This window comes from Chinchilla lanigera, unplaced genomic scaffold (genome assembly GCF_000276665.1).
Source record: "Chinchilla lanigera isolate Chin_1 unplaced genomic scaffold, ChiLan1.0 scaffold00012, whole genome shotgun sequence".
In the NCBI taxonomy this organism is placed as follows: Eukaryota; Metazoa; Chordata; class Mammalia; order Rodentia; family Chinchillidae; genus Chinchilla; species Chinchilla lanigera.
The window spans coordinates 29710414-29732051 of record NW_004955413.1 but is presented as its reverse complement, the minus strand read 5'-3'; the positions used below and the strand labels follow the sequence as shown (position 1 = coordinate 29732051).

The following is a 21638-nucleotide window of genomic DNA, read 5'->3' as shown; positions in this document are numbered from 1 at the left end:
ATGTGATGCTTGTGCTTTCTTGCTATATTTTAGACATGGGTTTTCAGGAGACACAAAAATGAATTTAGTTCAGACAAGATCAGATAGCATTCATTTAGTTTTCTTTTTTTTTCTTTTGGTTTTTCTCCGGTACCGGGAACCGAACTCACGACCTTGCGCTTGCCAGGCAGGCGCTTTTGCCGCTGAGCTAAATCCCCAGCCCCTTCATTTTTTATTTTGAGACAAGGTCTCACTATGTTGCCCAGACTCGGCTCAAACTTGTGACCCTCTCCCTTGGCTTCCCAGCACACTGCAGTTACAGGCATTTGCTACACACCAAGCTGGTCATTATTTTTTAACATTTATTTCATGCCAGGCACAGTGCTTGGCTCTGGGGCATCCTACCTCTGCTTGTGAAAGGATACACACCTGGGTTTCACTAACCCTTAGAAAGTCATTTGTCCCACAGTCGCTGTAACTTGCACCTGTTGCTTTCAGTTCTGCCTTTTTTGCATAATTTGAAATCACGCTTATGTTGTTTCTTAATTGTCTCCAGGTTAAATATCCCCCATGTCTTTAATCACTTCACAGTACCATGGATTTATGACTAGGTCTAGAAACTGTCCTCTGATGCTGTGTTGTTTGTCTAGGCCCAGAACAAAACAGTGTCAAAATATGGTCTTAACACATTTCTATCTAGTATAAATTCACCTGAATCCAAAAGCTTTTAACGTGTCCTCCTGTTAAACAGGTCATTCTCATCCTGTAATTATATGTAAATGCAAGATTTTAAAACTGTTGAGGCTTAAACATTGGATTTAGTTCACTCCAATGTTTAAAAATATTTCTGATTCTTAATTCTGTGTTCTAATTCTCTTGTGGGATTTTTTGCTCTGTTAGGTGCTATTATATTACTCATATATAATGAACAATTTCTTAGCTGAATGCAATAGTGCACACCCATGATCCCAGCTATTCAGGAGGCTGAGACAGGAATATCACAAGAATAAGACCAACTTGGGCAACTTAGACCCTGTCTCAAAATAACTAAAAAGAGCTGGGAATGTAGCTCAGTGACAGAGGACACGCTTAACATGAGCAAGGCCCTGGGTTCAGCCTCCAATCCACTCCCCCACCCAAAAAAAATTAAGTAGAGTATTATATTTTGGTGTAACTAAAGTGAGTGGAATCCTTCTAGCTTTATATTAACAGTATATAAACCCAGAAGATCTAATGAGGCCAGTTAATGAGCTTTTTAGTTTCTGAATAAGAAATCTGGAGCTAGGCAGAGCTCATGGAGACAGAGAAAGCACGGAGTACAGTAATGCTTTGTCTGATTAGTTTTCGTTCTGACCTAAGAAAATTTTGGAGTGAAAAACTTATATTTAAGTATTATTTATGTATTTCTTAAAATTAATTGTGAAACCAGTTGTTTTCAAAAAATTTTAAAGGTAGAAGATGAAATCTTCCGTGACTTTTGTGAAGAAATTGGCCTGGAAAATATTCGTGAATTTGAGAATAAACATGTTAAGCAGCAACAAGAAATTGATCAAAAAAGGTAATTGTATTGAAAGATATTGGTAGTCTGTTTACATGTGTATAAAAGTAATATCTCATTTAGAGGCTTTATGCCTGAGGTAGTCTTAGTTTAGTTCATCAAGAAATAGTTAGTGAAAATTCATTTTCTTTAAAGAAATCAAACAGAAACTTCAACAAAAAAGACATACTATTTTTTTTTTTTTTTTTTTTTGGTTTTTCTCCGGTACCGGGAACCGAACTCACGACCTTGCACTTGCCAGGCAGGCGCTTTGCCGCTGAGCTAAATCCCCAGCCCCTACATACTATTTTTTTAACAAAGAAATTCAGTATTATAAAGAAGTTAGTTCTTTTTAAATTAATCTACAGTTTAAATTCACCTTAGTATATGTATAGACAAGATTTGTTTTAACTAGGTAATCTGATTCTAGAGTTCACATGTGGAAGTTACCAAGAAAAATCTGAAAACAAAAGCAATGAGATGGACTAGAACCCACAGATTTTAAAATACAGTATTCAAAATATTGCTGGCTCATAGGAGTCCAGAAATGTAAAAAAAAAATTTTAAAAAAAGAAATGTAAAAAAAGTATTTAATACTTTGTGGGAAAAAGTTGTGTTTTTCATGAAATCATCTTGAAATAAATACTATTTTTAAAAAACAACTTGGATCCCTTTGTCATTTCTTAGGCTTAGTTTAATTCCAGCTACATCAAAAATTTTAATGTAAAAATGACATAAAAATATTAGAGTAAGTCATAAATTTTTAAAAATAATTTCTGACTTTGTAAGGCTTTTCAGTATGATATGTATCCCATGAGTCATGAAAGAAAAGATTGACAGAATGTTAATACATAGGAAACACTTTTAGTCATATGACAGACGCATCATAAATCAAATCTGAAGACAAAGGACACCTGGGAGGGGTGTGCAGGTGAGGTGTGTTTAGAAATGGCCAGTGGCTGCCTTTGAAGCGGCTGAGAGGAAGAAAGAGACATTCACTTTTTGTACATCTTTATACCTGTTACATTTCACACAGATTCTCTATGAAATATATTGTTTAAATATAAAGGTAACACATTCTTAGAGAAAACAGAAAAGTTTTCTTTGTCTTTATTTTTTTAAAGTTTTCTTTGTCTTAAAATAAAAACTAACAAATATTTTGGCCCACTTCCTTTCAATTTATTCTCTTTTTTTGAGGCAGAGTTTGACTGTGTAGTTTAGGCTGGCCTTGAACTCACTTTGTAGTCCAGGCTGGCCTCAAACTCTCAGCTATCCTCCTGCCTCAGCCTTCCCAGTGCTGGGATTAGGGGTGTGCACCACCACGCCCGGCTTATAATTCTTCGATGTTCTCTTCATTCATCCAACACATACTTGTTACTGTCCATGTGTACCTCCCGCGGGCCAGGCACCTCCCAGGGACTGAGACTACAGCAGTAGGCAGAAAGGTTGTTCCTCTACCCAGCCTCAGTCCTTTGCGTTTGCATGTACATGTTAGCATCAGCTTTTCAGTTGCTGTCTAAAGCTTGCTGGGGTTTTGATAGGGATTGTGTTGAATCTGTAGATCAATTTGGGACCTCTTAATACTGCCTCATGGGCATGGTATTTAGCTCCATTTATTTAGGTTATCCTAAATTTCTGTCATTAGTTTTTAGTTTTCAGGGTACAAGTTCGGTCTTGTGCACATTTCATTTTATTCTTAGGCACTGCATATCTCTATGCTATTTTAAGTGGAATTATTTTATAATTTTAATCTAAATTTGTTTGTTGGTAGTATATTGAAATAAAACTAGTTTTTGCAAATTGAGCTTATATCCTGAAACCTTGCTAAACTCACTGGTTCTTTTAGTTTTTTACTTTTGTGTTTTTGAGACAGGGTCTCACTATGTAGTTCAGGCTGACCTTGAACGCACTGCAGTCCTCCTGCCTGAGCCACCCAATGAGGGGGCAAGCACCACACTTTACATTTACTAGTTCTTTTAGCTCTTCTGTAGATTCCTTAGAGTTTCCACATAGAGAGCCATATTGATAGTGAATAAAAATCTTCACTTCTTCCTTTCCAATTAATGTATCTTTTATTTCTTTTAGCTTGTTGTACTAGCTAGGACTCCAGGACGGTAATAAACTAAGATAGTGAGAGTACACATCCTGCCTTGTTCCCAGGCTTGAAGGCAAAGCTTTGGGTCTTTCTCAGTGAAGTGTGGAGACGCAGGGTGCCCTTTAGTGGCTCGAAGCAGTCCCTTCTCTTCTTACTTTACAGTCCTTCTGTGTTATCCTCTACTTTTAATCACAAATGAATGTTGAATTTTGTCAGATACTTTCTCTGGTTTCTGTTGAGATGTTTGTATGGTTGGATTTTTAAGAGTTCATTTATTAGTAAATAAAAAGAGTTCGTTATATTGATTTTAAAATGCTAAACCACCTTGTGTATCTCAGGTAAACCTAGCTTAATTTTCATATATTTTGGGGTTAGAGTTTCATATATTTTTGGATTTGATTTGTTAAAATTATATTAACAATTTCATTGACTTTATTTTCTGAGTGTATTGATCTTTTCTTGTAATGCTTTTGTCATATTTTGGTATCCAAGTAATTCTAGACACATCAAGTGAACTGAAAATTGTTTTTCCCTTTCTTCTGCAATTCACGTAGAACTGGTATTGTTTCTAAGTGTTTAGAAACCGTGTGGGTCACCTGCTTTTCTCTGTGGGAAAGTTAGTGTTTTTGTTTGTTTGTTTATTTTTTATGGTCCTGGGCTTTGAACTCAGGGCCTTCTGCATTGTGCTATATCCCCAGCCCTGCATTAAATTGTTATGTAGTCTTGCTAGGTTACCAAGTTTGCACAGCTGGGCTCAAACTTGCAGTCCTCTGCCTCCTCCTTCCAGAGCTCTGGGATTACAGGAATGTGTGTGGGAAAGCTTTTAATTACAGATTCAGTTTCTTAATAAATACAGTTTAGGGTTATTCAGGGTATCTCTTTTCTTGGGTAAACTTTGGTAGTTTGTATCTTTCCAGGAATTTATGTATTTTATCTGAGTTGCCATGTTTGTTAATATAAATTTACTGATAATTTATGTTTTACTTTTTAAAAAGTCTGTAGCATTGATATTGATATGCTTTCATTCCTGATGTTGGTGGCTTGTCTTTTCTCTGTTCTTGCTATCTAGCTAGAGATGTATCTGTTCACTGATCCAAAAACTAGCTCTGGATAGCACTGATTTTCTCTATAATTTGTTTCTGTTACTGATTTCTGTTGGTTTTTTCCTCCTTCCTTATTTTCTTTTAATTTATTTTTTTTTTCCAGCTTACATTATTTTAGACTTCTCTTCTAATATAACCATTTTAAGCTATTCACTAGCCTCTGAAATTCTGTTTAAGGTGCATCTCACAAAGTTTGGAGTTATTTTTGTTGTTGTCTTATCTGAAATATTTTCTAGGATCCCTTGTAATTTTTTTCTGTGACCTGATCAGAGGTCACGAGTGGGGATTCAGTTGTCTCCAGGTGTGTCACACCAGGTTCCACCCCTTCCTACGTCTGAACTCTGCCTTGGTCTTTTGTCTGCTAAGTAGGGATAATAGTATCACTCACCTCATGGTCTTGCAGAGTAAGTGAGTTAGTTCATGGAGGACTTTGCTAACAGTCAGGCATAATGTGAGCTCTCCTTATCTCTCTCTCCACTTTTATTGTTGCTTTGGGATCCATGTATCTAGTAGCGTGTGCTACAGTTAGTGCTAAGAGTGCTTCTTGAAAGAATGGTCTGGAAAGAGGGAGGGGAGCAGGAGCTCATTGCTGTAGAGATTCTCTGTGAGGTGTGCAGGAGGCTGGCACAGTGGAAGAGGGCACCCGGAAGGCAGTGTTCGTAAAGTCCCAAGACTGAAGTTTATATGTGAATAGCTATTCAAAATACTGATTTATTTTTAAGAGTAAGCACCTAAAGTGTAACTTAGAGGAGACAACTATAGGTTATAAGATTTAAGAAATATGTCACCCATATGCAATGTGTGGATCCTGATAGAAATAGTTATTTCAGGGCTGCGGATGTAGCTCAGCAGCACAGCACCTGCGTGGCAAGCGCAAGGCCGAGTTCAATTCCTGGTACCTAAAAAAGAAATAGTTCATTGATGAGACTGTGAGGAATATTGGCAGTAACAGTTGTACAGTGTATGCTTTTAGACTATAATAGGTTATATTTCTGAATTAAAAGTCACTTCACTTCCAGATAAACTTATAAAAATACTTACAGATGAAATTACACAATGCCTGGAATTGCTTCTGATAACACTGTAGAGGGGGGAAGCAGCACATGGGCTTATGATGGAAGAGAGTTTTAAAACAAGAAAGCATCTGCTTACCACTTGTAATGTTTGACTTTATTATACTAGGTTAGAATTTGAAAAACAGAAAACCCTCCTTAATATTCAGCTTGAATACAGTCGCAATCTGCTTAAGAAGAAATTGAGCAAGATCAGCACATTAAAAGAAACTGTCCAGAAAGGTAGAGAAGACATTGACAACCTGAAGAAGGTAATGGATGCAGGTGGTGAAAGGGTCTCTTCTTGGAGGGCTGTGTGTTGAGCTCCTAAAGAGTCCTCAGTGACAGGGAGGGTACAGATCTGAGAACAGCCTCAAGTAAAATCCCAGAGCTCCCTGAGTCCCTGACATCTGGTGAGAGGGAGTGCTAGGGGTCCCACAGGTGGCTCTTGCCTCAGCTCTGAGGCAGAAGGGAGACACTGGGCCCTGGAGCTGACTTCCTGGCCAAGGCCCTGATGGTGCCTCCAGCAGGTCATTAAAGAGCCTGCAGGTGGCAGAGAAGTCAGGCTGGATCCACAGATGGGGACTTGCTGGTGAACGAGAGTAAATTGAAACCTTGTGAGAGGTTGAGACAGCCAGGCGGGTGTCATGGAGTGCACTGGACCACAGGGCGATGCTGCGATTCTGGAAGGGCCTGGCAGGTGAGGGGGGGGCCTGCATCAGCAATGTCAGGAGCCCGGGGCTGCAGGAGGAGGTGTTGCTACAGAGGCAACATGGAGGCCAGTTCAGTTGCAGGAAACTGCATTGGCAGTGTGGTCAGTGAGCTGAGGCATGAATTTAAAAGGAAGAACAAAAGGCAGGGACTGCCAGTTTGCAAAAGGTGTGGAATGATAGTGGATCACAGCCTATGACAGACTCAATCTGCCTGCTGTACACGGGATTGCTGTACCCATTTGTCTTGGAACAACTGGGCTGGCCTGCTGATAATGCCAGAACCTGCTGGCCTTAGTAGTACACAGGGTGGTAAATCTTCAGTGCAAACCCTCTCTGTTCAGGTGGAAGATGACTGTCTGAAAGTCGTGGATGAACTCATGGCAAAGCAGAAGCAACTTAGGGACATATTAATCACTCAGAATTCCAACGCTGAGAAAGTTCAAACTCAGATTGAGGAAGAACGGAAGAAGTTTTTGGCTGTTGATAGGTAATTAAAAATTCTTCATTTGAAAGTCCTGGCCAGCATTTTAAACACATGTGCTTGACAATTCAAAATATAATGTATGAAGTTGTGTTTGAGTGTGTATGCTTTGTTGTTTCTGGCCCCATATAGCCCTTTCCAAATATACTAATAGGAGGAACTAGGAGAGGCAGGTAGTCGGTTAGAGCGCATGTTCCCTCTGGTGATGAAAGTGGGCCCTTACCTAACAGCCTTGACCTGGGATGTTCTGTTGTCCAGAGTCCCTATCAGTGTATCACAACTTGGAGCATCAGGGAGTGGAGAATCAAGCCACACTGCCTGCCGGCACAGCCCAGAGCTGCCCCTTACACACTGCGCCTGGCTTCCCTCATCAGTAAAGTGGGGCTACCAAAAGTGCCTGCCTTGTGAATAGTCACAGAGACTGAGGAATTGCCATTGAACAGCACTACACACAGTACCTGGCATCTAATAGATGTGTATTTGCCACGTGCTGAGGCTGCCTTGAATCACCCAGTGCAAGAAAGTCACCTGCTTCCCTGGTGGGTCAGCGCAGCACAAGTGGTCAGATGAAATGAGCTGGCTTTGTGCAGCGTCTTGCTTGGCGTTTTGCTTTCCTCCCTGTCCAAAGACACCAGTGCTTTTAAGATCCAGTCCTGAGGTTCCTGTCCCGAGTGGGATTAAAATCTGCTTGATGATTTTTTATTCTTGTATTATTTAAACGGCACTATTTCTGTTTCTTTTCATGTTCTTGAAAACCTTGTAGTCCATCCTTCCTCCCATCTGTCCATCCATCCATCTCTTCTTCCCACCCTCTTTCCCTTGCTTCCTCACTTCCTTCTTGATTTTCTCTCTGTCCTTTTACTGAGCTGCTTCAGATGGTGGACGCCACAGTTTCATTTTCAGGAAGTGGCACTGCAGAAACTGTATAGTACAGAAACTTTAGATTATTGGAGATGCAGCAGCTTTGCTGCAAAGGTGTCTGTCTCTCATGCAAAGAGATTGCTCCTCATCTGAAGCTCTAAAATGCAGCACACACAAAAGGGAGAGGTGCAGCTTGAAAAATTGCACAAATCTAAAAAGAAAGCAAGTGGGAATGCACTGTCTTTCCCCTGACTAAAGCAGGGCTGCCTGTCACTGAGATGTGCTCCCTTGGACAGCTGAGTCACACCCACAGCCTTCCCGGGAGCATCAGTGTGCAAGTTACAAACCCCAGCACTTCCAGCGTTCTTACAGAAAGTGGTCTATTGCACGGAAGTTTATAATGTAACATTTTCCTTGCTTGGTGAAGCTTTACAGTGAATAAAATCACTTTTTCTTGTCTGTGTATTTACAGGGAAGTAGGAAAATTGCAAAAGGAAGTTGTGGTAATCCAGACTTCTCTGGAACAGAAACGCTTAGAGAAGCATAACATGTTGCTGGATTGCAAAGTTCAAAACATTGAAATAACTCTTCTGTTGGGGTCACTAGATGACATCATTGAAGTGGAGGTAATTTTGTGGCTGAAGGAGCTGAACACAATGTCCTTTGACTGCTTACTCTTCCTCAGGTTCCGTGGCCCTGGAGAAGAGAAGACATCTTTTCCTCCTTGGAGGGAAAAGGGGAAAAATGATTGTCATCCCACTTTGAATTAAGGATTTTAAGCAGCTTTCTGATCTCTGGTTAACCAGGATGGACTGATGTCTTGTGCCATAGAGTAGATGCCCAGGAGAAGCCAGAGATTAAAGTTGTCCTTTCTGATCTGCCCCAATACCATCAGAAATCTGCTTATTTCCATCCAGTCTTCTGTTCCTTAAAGGCAGCTTTAAGTCCTCTGGATTCTTCAGAATGAAGTATGTAGAACACTATACTTCTTTCTAATATGAAGGAGATTTTATAGTGTAATTCTAGTGTAATTTGCTGTCTTTTCTGTGTTTTAGCACAGATGACATTCTGGATGAGGTAAAGAAAAGAGTAAACCCTTTCCTGCCCACAAGTGACATAAGCCCAACTCCAAAGGCTTTAAAGTGAAAAGAAAAGAAAAAAAAGTGAAAAGAAAAAAACGGGAGGAGGAGTGTAAAGGGATAGGGCTGGAAACTGATGGCATCGTTGATGGTGCAGCTTCTGCCAGGAACTTTAAGGCTGGCAGATGCCTGGCCACTATGTATTGCCTTGTTCTCTCCGATCAGCGTTGCCCACAAAGCTGTAACTGGCTTTGATTCTGGGGGAAAGAGCTCACCCTTGCCCTCAGGAAAACTCTGGGGAAGAGCTCTGACTGGCTCTTCCTGACTCCTGTGCCCACTCTTATGAGTGTGGAGGGAGTGAAAGTGGGTCTGTCATAGCTGAACTAGTGCGAGCAGGAGGACAGCATTCTGTTTGCTCTATACAGAGGAAGTGGATACTCCATTGGAAAGGGAACTTAATTTTAGAAGTGTTTTGTCACAGAGTGAATAGAGGAGGAAGCAGCCTTCTGGAGTGATAGCCAAGTAAACGTTGTCAGTAGCAATGTTGCTGCTTTGTGCCGTCATCCTTTTACCTGGTGAATCTGTAGAATTACTCTGGACATGCCCACCATGAGTATGAACACATTTGCTTCTTTATACGTGTGAAAGACATTCACAGTGCAGGGTATGTCAAAGCAGATATTAAAACCTTGAGCTGAAATCATACTGAATCATTATCTAAGAAGGAAGACATTTAGTTTCCAGTCTAGCATCGGAGAAGCTTTACTCTTAACAAGTAAAATGTTCAACAGACTGAAACGTCGGTAACTTCTCAATCTGTAAGGGAAGGGTGGTCACAGAACAAACAGCTGCTCCAAGATTGGAGAGGCAAACACGGAGAATCAGAGCTTACAGAGCCCCAACACAGCCCCAAGAAGATCTAACCTGTGATTTACTGATTGCGGGGGGGAGAGGGGAGGCAGCAAGCATGGACTCCCACACTTTGGTGAGTGTCATCTCCTAAAGCTCTATCAGGTTCTCCCTTAACCAGCACAGCTCCTCAGGAGAAACTGCTTCACAAGAGCCCCTCTTCTGGGGTTTATCAGAGCTTGAATGACTTAGGGGAGGGAAGTACCCAACTCCAGTCAGCTATAGCCGTTCATGCCCCCCACCTAGAGTAGAAACTAAAAAACCAAGGGCTCGGGATAGAGCTCAGTGGCACAGTGCCTGCCTCGCAAGTGTGAGGTCGTGGGTTCGATTCCCAGTACCAAAACAAACAAACTAAAAACTAAGTGGGAAGCACACACCAAGTTCACAGTCCAGGGGCAGATGCTTGCTAAGACAGAGACCCAAGGTAAAAACTGCAGGTGGGCCTCTCTCCCACACCTTGCCACATCACTGCGGTGATTTATGGCCTCTCCTTTCACTCAGCACTTTATGTGTGGCTATCAGGAAAGACATTAAGCCAAAAGGCAAAAACAGCCAGCATCAGGCCCAGAATTATAGGTGATAGGGACCTTGCAATTAGGAGGACAGATATTTTTAAAAAAACATGATTAATAACCTAAGGACTCTAACGGGTAGACAACATGCAAGAAAAAACAGGTGGTTTAAGCAGGATGGAAAGTCTTAAGAATCAAAAAGAAATGCTACAAGTCAAAAACACCAAAACAGAAAGGAAGAGTGCTTTTCATGTGCTTATCAGCAGATTATACACAACTGAGGAACGATTTCCGTAATTGTCCACCCTGGTGATGTGGAGCCTGGGACTCCCCTTGTGGCAGAAGATAGTCTCTGCCTGCCAGGGCTCTCTGGAAATTCTTAGAGTCTTTGGGTGGAGACGGCCAGATGGTTGCTTCCCAGGTCATAGCGTGCAGAGGAAGTAGCTGGAGATCCTGCTGCCTGAGAGACTGCGTCCCTGTGGTCGCCGGTACATGGCCACACATGGAGTCTTGAGCAGTGGATGTTACACATGCTGAACGCAGTGCCATCAAATCACGTGCAGGAGTTGTGAGATCACACTCTGTTCAAGTCCACTTTCTCTCTGATCTGTTGTGACACATATATTATGTTCAAACTTCATTCCTAAAGTAGTATCATTGAGTTTGTTCACCTGAGAACATCTGTGAAGGGTAAATGACAGAATTTGTCTTCTTTTCTTTCTTTTTTTTTTTTTGAGATATGGTCTTTATAGGCTGGTTCTGAACTCTATAGTTTAGCCTGGCCTGGAACTCTTGGCGATCCTCCTGCCTCAGCCTCCCAAGTGCTGGGATTACAGGCATGTACCACCACACCCAGCCAAGCGTGTTTTTTCTTAATACGTGGGTCTTGGTTTTGATCAGCATGACACCAAAGACCAGCTATTTCACATAGAAATTGAAATATAAGTCATTGCATTAGGCCCTGGGACTATAACAGCCAAAAATCGAGTCCTTTACATTCTTTTTTTTTTTTTTTTTTTTTTTTTGGTAGCAGAAATCGAACTCAGGACCTTGCACTTGCCAGGCAGGCACTGTGCCACTGAGCTATATCCCTGGCCCAAGTCCTTTGCATTCTAATGGAGTAGAGACAAGCAAGCATAGGTAGGCGAAATACTTACATTAGGTGTTGATCCACACTAATAAAACAGTAAAGTAGGACAGGAGCAGCGTGTTGGTGGAGGGGTGGCCAGTGACTGAGGAGGTGACAGATGAAGTCACACAGACACCTTGGGGGCTGTGCCCACCCCGAGTGGCGCCTGCTGTGGTCACGGAGACTGCACAGTTGCAGCAGAATGACTAACCAGAGGATACTGACAGAGCTGCATGAGAGCGGCTGAGCCCAGGTCCCTGCAGCCTCCCTGGCTTGTCATCGGAAGGAGGTGACAGGCACCTGAAGGGCTGGGGGCACAGGTGAGTACGGGTTACCATCAGAGACAGTAAGGAGAGAGTTTTACATGTTTTCTAGCTGGGAACTGAAGCAGAAAGTACACAGGCAACAGCCAGTATCTATGAAAAAGAAGCAGCTGTGGAAGTGGACTACAGCCCTCTACGGGAGGATTTGAAGGTAACAAAAATTTCTGTTGGTTTTTACTAACTCATAGCAATGTGAAATATTCAAACACTGCAGAATCATTTTTAGATGGTAGAGTGTTGTTTTTAAGATTTATACAGAAGTGGAAAACCACTTTTCTGTATTGCCAGAACTTACACCAGATATGTGGGTCTGCGGCCAGGTGGTTGCTTCCCAGATCATAATGTACAGAGGAAGCAGTTTCTTGGTTTCCACTCTAGGTGGGCCAGTCTCCCGCAGTGGTGCAGCTCCGCAGCACCTGAGGCTATTGCAGTGCAAGAGTTGAGGGCTCAGCCACACATCCTGCCTCCCTATCCACAATCCCCTCCTTAGGCATGACAGAGTGATAGAGTGGCCACAAGGCTTCAGGGGGTGCTATACGTTCACCAGCTTCTTTTTTTGTTTTTGTTTTTTTTTTGAGGCAGGGTCTTGCTTGCAGTTCAGGCTGGCCTTGAGCTCACTTTGTAGCCCAGGCTGGCCTCGAACTTGCAACGATCCTCCTACCTCAGCCTTCCAAGTGCTGGGATTACAGGTGAACACCAACTTCATATAAAGGCCATGACTCAGGAAGAGCCGGGCGGGAGAAATGCAGAGTGCCACCTCTCAGGGCCGCCACACACCAAGCACCTGATACCCTCCCTAGCATCCGCCTCCAGCCCCACTTCCTTTCCCAGGGAGCGGCGGGGGCTAAAGGTTCCGTGCCTCTTCCTCCCCTTTTCAGTGCTAGCCACTAACATAAACTCAGGTGGGGTGCAAGGGGCTCCCTTTAGCCCATCATTCAGGTTTTAGGGTCTTTGGGCCAAGACCTAGGGTGAAGGCCAAGTACACATTTCTTCTATCACAAAACAGCAATAAATAGGTTACTTTAAAAAATGCTTATATCAGCTGGGCATGATGGCCAGTCTGGGCTACTTAGTGAGTTCAAGGACAGCCTGAATTACCTAGTGAGGCCTTGTCTCAAAAAGACTTCTATCAGTGTATTTAATCACTGTGCTGTGCAGGACATACTACTGTGGAACCTCCAGTTTCTGAGGCTAACTCCATGTTTTGTGAGGTCACAATGAATACTGAAGTCTTTGCAAACTCCTGCATAAATAGAAATGACCTGCCAGGGTGGTGGTGCACACCTGTAACCCCAGCACTCAGGAGGCCGAGGCAGGAGGATTGCCATGAGTTTGAGGTCAGTTGGGGCTACATAGTGAGTTCAAGGCCTGCCTGAACTACATAGCAAGAGCTTGTCTCAAAAAAAAAAAACAAAGTGGCCCTTACTCCAGCACCTGAGTTCACCCTGTCATTGTCCCAGCGCTGTGTCTACTTCAGGCTCAGGCTTCTCCCGGCAGAGGGAGGCAGCAGGATACAGCTTGGAAGGCAGCGCTGCTTCTCTCTTCATGCGGCAGCTCAGACTCGGCCCAGCCAGCCCTGAAGCCACTCGCCTCTTGGGCTCTGTCATCAGACTGCGTCTCAATGGGCACAGTGACTAGAGCCATCCGGGCTGTCCAGCCCATAGCTACCTCCTCCAGCAGAGAGGTCCATCTTTCAGGAGGGCTATTCTAAGGTTGAAGGAAGGTTTTCCTACAGAGTCCTGCCAGCCGACCTGCATCACAGTGGCTTTGCGGGGTAGTAGTTTTTTCTGGAGCCATCATGGAGGGCAGGGGGACTCAGACCTCACACAAACTTGGAAGGTGTACGCCTCCGTGCACCCTGCAGCCCCACATGGCTTGCAGAAGCGGGAGAAACAGGTGGGCACCAAGAAGCAGTGACCACTATATCTTAGAACTCATGTGGTTAGTAGACTTGAAAGCTTGCACTCTATTTATGACATCTTTTGGCAGTCAGAAAATAGCTTTTCTCTTCTCTGGATTTCTGTTTAGTGCTTTTTGCTTCTGTATTTAACAAATATTTTCCATCTCATTACCCAGTAAATGTTTAAATACTGTCTTGCCGTTTATGACTTTCTTATATTCATTCACCTCTTTCACAGATCTGAAATTTACTTGAATATGTAGTATGAGTTCATCTATTTTCAAGTAATCTTCTCAGTGAATGAAAATGTCACTTCTATTATGTATTCATTAACGCCTTCTGGAGTCAAGAAAGATTTCCTCGAAGGGCCTGGCTCCCTTTGTCCCCTCTCTCCTTATTTGACTGAGTTCTGGCTCTCACTCAGCTCAGGGGAAGTACTCAGTTGGGAAGTACTCAGGTCAGGGGAAGTACTTGCTCAGCAGGAAGTACTGCGCCCCTCCCTGCCTCAGATCCTGCTCTCTGCCCTGGCTCTCCTGTAAGGGCCCTGTTAGGAGGGGTTTCATTTCTGACTTCCTTGTAAGCTCTGTAAAGACAGAGACTGAACAGTGTTCATTATTGAATCCTCAGTGTCTAGCTCGTAGTAGATGATCGGTAGTTTATAGTGAGTGAGGACATTAAGGTGATACAGAAATTGTAGCTCTTCAGCCAGATTACAGACTAAGGAGGGAAATGTGCTCCAGGGGCATCGCATACAGCACTAGAGGTGCAAGGGTGCAGCTGCTGGGCGCCACAGATCCTGTGGTGACTGCAGCTCCAGGCTTCTGAGAGGATGTCGAGGGAGTGGCAGGAGGTCTGATATGCCGGCCTGGCCTCAGGCCTCACTGAGTGTGTGAAGCAGTAGGCACATCAGAGAGTGTTGTCTTTGCCCTCACAGGCTCTGCAGTCAGATAAGGAGGTGGAGGCCCACCTTGCACTCCTGGTGGAGCAGGTGGCATCCCAGGAAGACAACTTGCTAAAGACAGCAGCCCCAAACCTGCGAGCCCTCGAGAACTTGAAGACGGTCAGGGACAAGTTCCAGGAGTCCACAGACGGTAAGGCTCAGTCACTGGCAGGATCGGGTACCTGGGGTTCTCATTTCTGGCACAGGCACACAATCCTTCCAGGACTATACCTTTCTGTTTAGAACACACTTTCCTCTGTTGCCTTATAGTTACATATGCTGTTAATACTGAATCACTAACTACTTCCTTTATGAAGTGTTCTGCTTTAATTTGAAAACAAGTTTATTGGGTATTTTAGATAATACTTACTTTTTCATGCCGGAAAAAAATATTACTCTGTCAAAACTTGTCAGTATTGTTTAGAAATTATGCCAGGCATGGTGATGCACACTTACAATCCCAGCACTCGGGAGGCTGAGGCAAAAGGACGACTGAGTTCAAGGCCAGCCTGGGCTACATAGTGAGTTGAAGGCCAGCCTGAACTACATAGGGAGACCCTGCCCAAAAACAAAACAAAATTTAGAAATTAGCCTGCCAGGAAAAGGGCCTGTTGATTTTAAGAGCTGTACCTTTAGAATTAATATCGTTGAGATATCCTAAAGGTAATTTCACTTGACAGCCAAGTTCACAATGCAGTATTTTTACTTTAAATAAGAGAAATCACTCAGTGATCTCCAAATTAAAAGAACATTGATTCTCTCTTAGCTTTTGAGGCCAGCAGAAAGGAAGCCAGGATGTGCAGGCAAGAGTTTGAACAGGTGAAAAAAAGGAGATACGATCTTTTCAGCCAGTGTTTTGAGCACGTCTCAGTCTCAATTGATCACATCTACAAGAAGCTCTGCCGAAACAGCAGTGCCCAAGTATGTATCTGTCACCCCTGACTCCTGATGGGAATTCGCAACTATTGCTGGTGGTTTTCCTCCCCGCATCCAGACAGCCCTGTTGAGGGTGATTAACTAATCGCTGCCCACTATGGGAGTGAGTCCTTCAATGCAGACTGCTCGCCTGATGACCGCTGTTCGGCGTCCCACTCAAGGCCACGCTGACAGCTTGCACAGGTCAGCACTCTCCGGCCTGTCTCTCCACTGGAAGTGAGTGGTTAGAGCACTGGGTTTCCCGTTCCTTCAGTGCTGAACTGCTGCTGTCTGGCACCAACTGGGCTTTGGGGAGGGTCCGTGTGGGGATCCTGAGAAACAGCTGATCTGTGGAGTTGACCAGAGTATCAGAGGAGAAGGGGAGAGTTAAAGACACAGAGCAAGTGCAGACAGCCTTAGGGCCCCCGCACTCCACTGTGAGTGCCAGGGCAAACACGCCTGGACTGGCTGTGGCGAGGGTGACCCTTCATGCGATTTCTAGCATGACTGCGAATGACATATTTTCAGTAAAGTAAGATAAAGTAACCCACTGACTTCTGGAGAACAGGACTCCTGTTTGCACAGCCCCCGGACTGTAGGAAGTATTGGGTGAGTTGCAGACGAGGGCAAGTTGAGGGAGACTCACGGTCAGAGGCTGTGGCGGGTGCTGCCACGGTGGGACCAGCAGTCCTGGTCCCTGGGTGTGTTCCAGCACCCACCAGTGGGTTCCAGTACTTCCTCCCCCTACCAGACAGCCCTGTGGTCTGCGATTAAATGCACAAGTAAGTACATTATTTACAGGCATTGGTACTTCTACATCTAAATTGAGGACCCAACCAGTAGAACATTTTACATTTAATATTGGCACCATGGGTTGAAATGTACTAGTATTTTCTGGTACTGCTAAATAAATAACATGTGTTTCAGGCATTTCTTAGCCCAGAGAACCCTGAAGAGCCTTACTTGGAGGGAATCAGCTATAACTGTGTGGCCCCGGGCAAGCGGTTCATGCCCATGGACAACCTGTCCGGGGGAGAGAAGTGCGTGGCAGCCCTGGCCCTTCTGTTCGCCGTACACAGGTGAGCCTCCCTGTCCCGCTGAAACCTAGCAGGCTGTCTACACAAGAGCTGGGACTGTTTGTGTTTCTTAATTCTTAGCAAGTGTATGCAAGACTGCTTGCTTCAGCCACAGAATTCAGGTTTTAGGACTACCCTAATTCACACCACGCATCTCTGTGCTCAGCCTTTGACAGACTGAATTTCCAGTCTTATAGAAAAAAGATTTTGATGACCAAATGTAACATCGAGATTACCAAAAGCAACAAACAAGAAAACCCAACTTGCATCTTCTTTTCTTAGTCTCTGCTCAGAGATCTATTAATAAAGGATGTTAAAATTGAAGTATTTTACCTAAAAAAGCCTTTAACCCCATCTCTTTGGCACTGTTTCTTTGAGATATAAATCAAGAACAAGATAGCTAAAATTACCTCAGCAGGCAGCTTCCACAATGAAAGCCACAGGTGAGGGTCCATGGTGTAGGTGCTGCCACCTCCCTGCCCAGGAACTGAGCACACGGAGCCTGGCAGCTGGCTTTTATTGGTCTCAGGAAGGAAAGGGGACCCTTCTCCCCCAGGAGAGGAAAAGCCAAGAGGGGAGGACTCAGGTAAGAAAGACTGGCACGAGGTGGCACCCACCCATTCACTCAGCTGATACTAAAAACCGTGCTGGGGCTGGTGTCGGCACCAGGGAGAGCGCTGTGGACAAAAGAGAGTGCCCGCCTCAGTCGTTTCATTGTAGTTGAGAAAGACAATAAGTAAGGGACATTAGCAGACTCACTCTGTGAAAGAATGTTCAAAAATGACAAGTCTTACAGGGAAAGAACTCAGGCAGGGACTGGAGACGGTGGGTGCGGGCAGGGTTTGCAGTGTCACGGAGTCTCTGCGGAGGCCTGTTTGAGAAGCTTCCATTCGACTTGAAGACTTGGAGTAATTACAGGAGCAGGGCACACGGACAGCCAAGGGAAGAACGTTGCAGATGTGAGGAGCAGCAAGTGCACAGGCCCTGAGCCCAGAGCGAGTGGGCGTGCGGAGCGAGTACACGTGGGCAGGCTCAGGCACAGGACCAGAAGTTACTGAAACCGCAGGGAGAAGCACGGCAGTGGGCCAGGGGAGGCAGAGCTGGAGCTTGCTAACAGTATGTGGAATATGAAGAGTTGGGAGGATTCTGGGTTCAGCCTCAACAAGTTGAGAGATGTCAGTAACTGAGACCCAGGAGGGGACAGGTTTGGAGGGGCCGTGAGGGGGCTGAGGCGCTCATTAGGTGCAGGTCAGGAATTATTAAGCGGGGAATGTGTGAGACATGGCCTCGAGTCAGACGCAGTGCTCTGAGGACCAGCCCAGCAGCACTGCGATGGTAGGGAGCTCAGGATGAGAGAGGCCGCAGACAACGGCAGGCCATGGAGGGCAGGAAGCACCAACAGGTCACAGCAGGTCTTGGGCAGACATGATAAACCCATCATGGTATGGACCACACAGGCCAAGGCCTGGTGAGCAGGGACTCAGCGATGCAGAGGTCACCAGTGTCCTAGACAGGTTCGCACAAGGATGAGTCCTGCTCATCCTGAATACGGCTCATCTTTTCCTCTAAGTCTTGCATAACAAACAGGAAGCTGTAACTTACTAGGATATCATTTTTTTCTAGTTTCCGGCCTGCTCCATTCTTTGTTCTAGATGAAGTGGATGCAGCCCTGGACAATACTAACATTGGCAAAGTAAGTTGCTTTCTGCTTTTTCAATCTGATGTCTCCAATTCCAGGTTCATGGTGTGGTCAGAAAGCAGCATACCTCAACACACAGGGTGAGGGCCCAGCAGGAATGGCTGATTAAGGTCAGCTTTTGTTTTTGTTGTTAATTTTGGTACTGCGGATTAGACCCAAGGCCTCCCACAGAGTACTTTTAACTTCTGAGTTAAATATCAAAAAACAAGGTGCTTCCGGTTTAAGGTTTGAGGGACACTTCCCTGATGAGCAGCACCACTCCCCACACAGCTCCCTGCTCCCTGGGCCAGGCACTGGGAACAAGCACCAGCGGGCAGCAGCCCCAGGGCAGGCAGATCCGTGTGGTTTCAGATACCAAGGGAGTTGTTTGCTCGAGTGCAAGAATAACGTGTAAATAAAATAACAAAGGAGATAAACCAAAAATGGACCTCCCCAGTGTCATCAAAATGTACCCAATCTTTGCTGTGCCAATTCTGTTTGCATTATTTGAGAGGAGAGAACTAAGGAAGCAGTTTCACTCTGAGAGTTAACTTGCTTCAGCTCTAAGGTGGGGGGACTCATCCATGGGGCTTCAGGGGCACTCGCAGCCCACACCTCGGACATGGCAGTAAGAAGGTTCAGGAGGCAGTTTATTATACCAAAGGCTTGACTGGGATCTCATCCAAAGAGTCAGCCCTGCCCAGCAGGGTCTTTGGTCTTTTGGTGGGTTTTTTTGGTACTAGGAATCAAACTCATTACCTCCCATTTGCTAGACAGGCACTGTGCCTGCTGAGCTATATCCCCAGCCCCTTGGGTCTTCTACAAGGAGAGCAAGGGGGAAGGTACAAAGGCAGATTTGACACATTGTGACTGGAGGGTTGGGTGACATCTTGGATTGTCAAGGGAGTTTAAACATTTCAGGCTATATCACACGGCCATCAGTTATACAAAGTATGGGTTCTACAGAGGAAGAAATGTCCTGTTACATTTTAAGTTACATTGCAAGGCCATCAGTAATACAAAGGAAGTAAAGACAGGAGTTTACACAAAGGAAGGAGTGTTCTGTTACCAGGCCTGCCAGACATATCTGCTTGGTCTTGGCGGGCATCCTAGGCAGGCTTTATTTAAATTTAATTTCCCCCTTCAGTGACATGGGTCAGCCGTAGGACATGAACAGGATGGAGCAGACACTAGCAGTGCTTGTCCCCACCCAGAAGAGAGACAGCAGCAGCCTGCAGATCCCCCCATTGCTGCAGACAGATGAGTTAGACTCTCATCTTGGACTCTGAGTCCAAGCCCCTCTTCAGAGGTGCTATGCTTTGCATTCATGGCTGCTTTATAGGAGGCTGCTCTGTTCACACTGACAGATCCACTTCTCAGTATTTGTGTGTAAATGATGTTCTGGCTTAGAACCTAGTCCTGTGAGCAGGCTAACAAGCCCACCCTGAGGGAGGTTTTCAGACATGGGGTGCTGCCAGGCAGTCCTGAGCCTGTGAAGTGGGCCTCCCTGATTCCCAGCTCTTGCAGTGCCGGGCAAGTCAGGGATGCTGTGGAGCTGCAGCCGAGGTGGCTCCTAGGAGCACGAAAGTGTCTCTCAGCACTTCCTAGTGTCTCTTGGGGCTTCTGCTCTTAACATGCCACAGGATACACAAGAACATCTCAGCTGCCAGCCACAGTCTGCTGAAGACTTCACGGTGGCCAGAGGAAGCAGAAGAAAACAGGAACAGAGCCTTGACTTGGGTCTCGTTAGCCAGCTGCCCTCATCAGCTGACTGGATGCCAGGGCCTGACTCCTCAGGAGCTATCTGCCCTGCTGTACCGAGGCGGCTCCGTCTGAGTGGACCTCCTGTGTGCTTGGTTGCACTCACTGTCTACATTCTAGTGTGTAGCCTGTGTAGCAGAGCCTTCGAATTCCCACAGTGCCTTGGAGATCACCACCATGTTGAGTGTGCACCGTGTGGAGTGTGTAACCACGAAGGAGCCTCCATTCTCACGGGCTCGGGGTGTCCAGCGTTTACAGCAGGCCGCTCCGAGAAGAAGGCACGCTGTCCATCTTTGCAGCTGCTGGCTGTTAGGAAAAGTGGGAAAGGCTTATTCTGGCTCCCAGTTTGGGAGCTTTCTGTCCACGCTGAGTTGGCCCAGTGCTCTGGGGCCTGTGGTGAACTGTTCAACAGAGAGGAAGGGGCCAGGGCCTCGACAGCCCTTTCAGAAATTTGCCCCAGTGACCTGGCTCCCAGAGATGTGCCACCTCTTAAACGCCCCCTCACTGCCCAGTAGTGCCGCAGGCTGGGGACGGAGCCTTCCGCAGATGGGCGTTGGGGGATTTCATATCCAAACCGTGCAAATATCCTGTCTCCTTCCTTTTCCTATCACTACCCCAAGACTCAGTCCTGCATCAGAGCAGCTGCCACCATGGCCTCTGATGCCAGAGCTCTGTGAATTTAGCCTCGTAGCCAAGAGCATTTTCCTGGAACTTAGATGCCGGCCCTTCCCCCCACAGCACACCTGAGCGCTCTCGCTCATTTCAGTGGTTGATGGCTTTTCCCGCAATAGTATCTCTAGTTACAGCTGTATTCTTTAACACACTCCTAGACTAGGATGGAGCGTGGTGATAGAGCAAGGCCCTGGGTTCAACCCCTGGCACCACAAACAGAACTGTTCAAGCTCAGATCACAGGATCCATGGATTTTTCTTACTGGAGAAACTCTGCAATGCTGCAGTTGGGGCGGCTTTGCTGACTTCCAGAAAGGCGAGTGAGCGTCTCGTCACCTGAAACGGGCAGAGCCCGCCAGCTGTGCAGAACCACTGCCCGAGCCCAGCCAGTCCTTGCCGCTGGTGAGATGTGTACTTTTTGTTCCCTTCCAGGTCTCCAGTTACATCAGAGAGCAGACTCAAGAACAGTTACAGATGATAATCATCTCCCTGAAAGAAGAGCTCTATTCCAGAGCCGATGCCCTGATTGGCGTCTACCCAGAGGTAAAGAGCACTCCCGAGGCAGAGGGAGCGCAGGGCCCTGTGGATCCTCACACACAGCGGCCAGCCCAGCCGCAGAGCTTCCCTTCCTTCCCATTGGGGCAGCGGCTCCAGGTGGAGTCTGCAGATGCTATTGGCTGGGTGCAGAAGGTCAACTCAGGCTCACTCATTTTTTGAGTGACAGTAGCTATTCAGGTATTTTTCTGTAATAGTACACAGATAATTAAGACATCTCCAGTAAAAGAAGCAAATTAAAAACTACAGAGCAAAATTTTATAAAATAGTGCACATTAACATACACACAGCAGTTAATACTGTTTCATATTTCTGTAATGTCTGAATATTTTAAGCAAAAATAAATGCAATGTATTACTGTCCCCAAGG

General features: G+C 45.3%; 1 protein-coding gene and 1 long non-coding RNA gene across 3 annotated transcripts in view; one reads left to right on the top strand and one right to left on the bottom strand.

The window, feature by feature from the left end:
• Positions 1-21638, top strand: part of Smc1b (structural maintenance of chromosomes 1B) — a 55571-nt gene that overhangs the window by 32992 nt on the left and 941 nt on the right. The window contains exons 15-24 of the mRNA XM_005379490.1: positions 1431-1537; positions 5897-6038; positions 6821-6966; positions 8294-8447; positions 11826-11924; positions 14608-14764; positions 15380-15534; positions 16456-16607; positions 18228-18297; positions 21147-21257. Coding sequence (XP_005379547.1) covers positions 1431-1537; positions 5897-6038; positions 6821-6966; positions 8294-8447; positions 11826-11924; positions 14608-14764; positions 15380-15534; positions 16456-16607; positions 18228-18297; positions 21147-21257 — 1293 coding nt within the window. The remainder of the gene's footprint in view (positions 1-1430; positions 1538-5896; positions 6039-6820; positions 6967-8293; positions 8448-11825; positions 11925-14607; positions 14765-15379; positions 15535-16455; positions 16608-18227; positions 18298-21146; positions 21258-21638) is intronic.
• LOC102004468 lies at positions 10470-12961 on the bottom strand. Of its 2 annotated transcripts, XR_001233035.1 has the most exons (4): positions 12872-12961; positions 12069-12195; positions 11479-11553; positions 10470-11002 (listed from the first exon to the last, which is right to left on the bottom strand). It is a non-coding gene; the product is annotated as an uncharacterized LOC102004468 (long non-coding RNA). The 2 variants fall into 2 exon arrangements; XR_001233036.1 differs by lacking the exon at positions 12069-12195 and having other exon boundaries at positions 11479-11758; positions 12872-12932.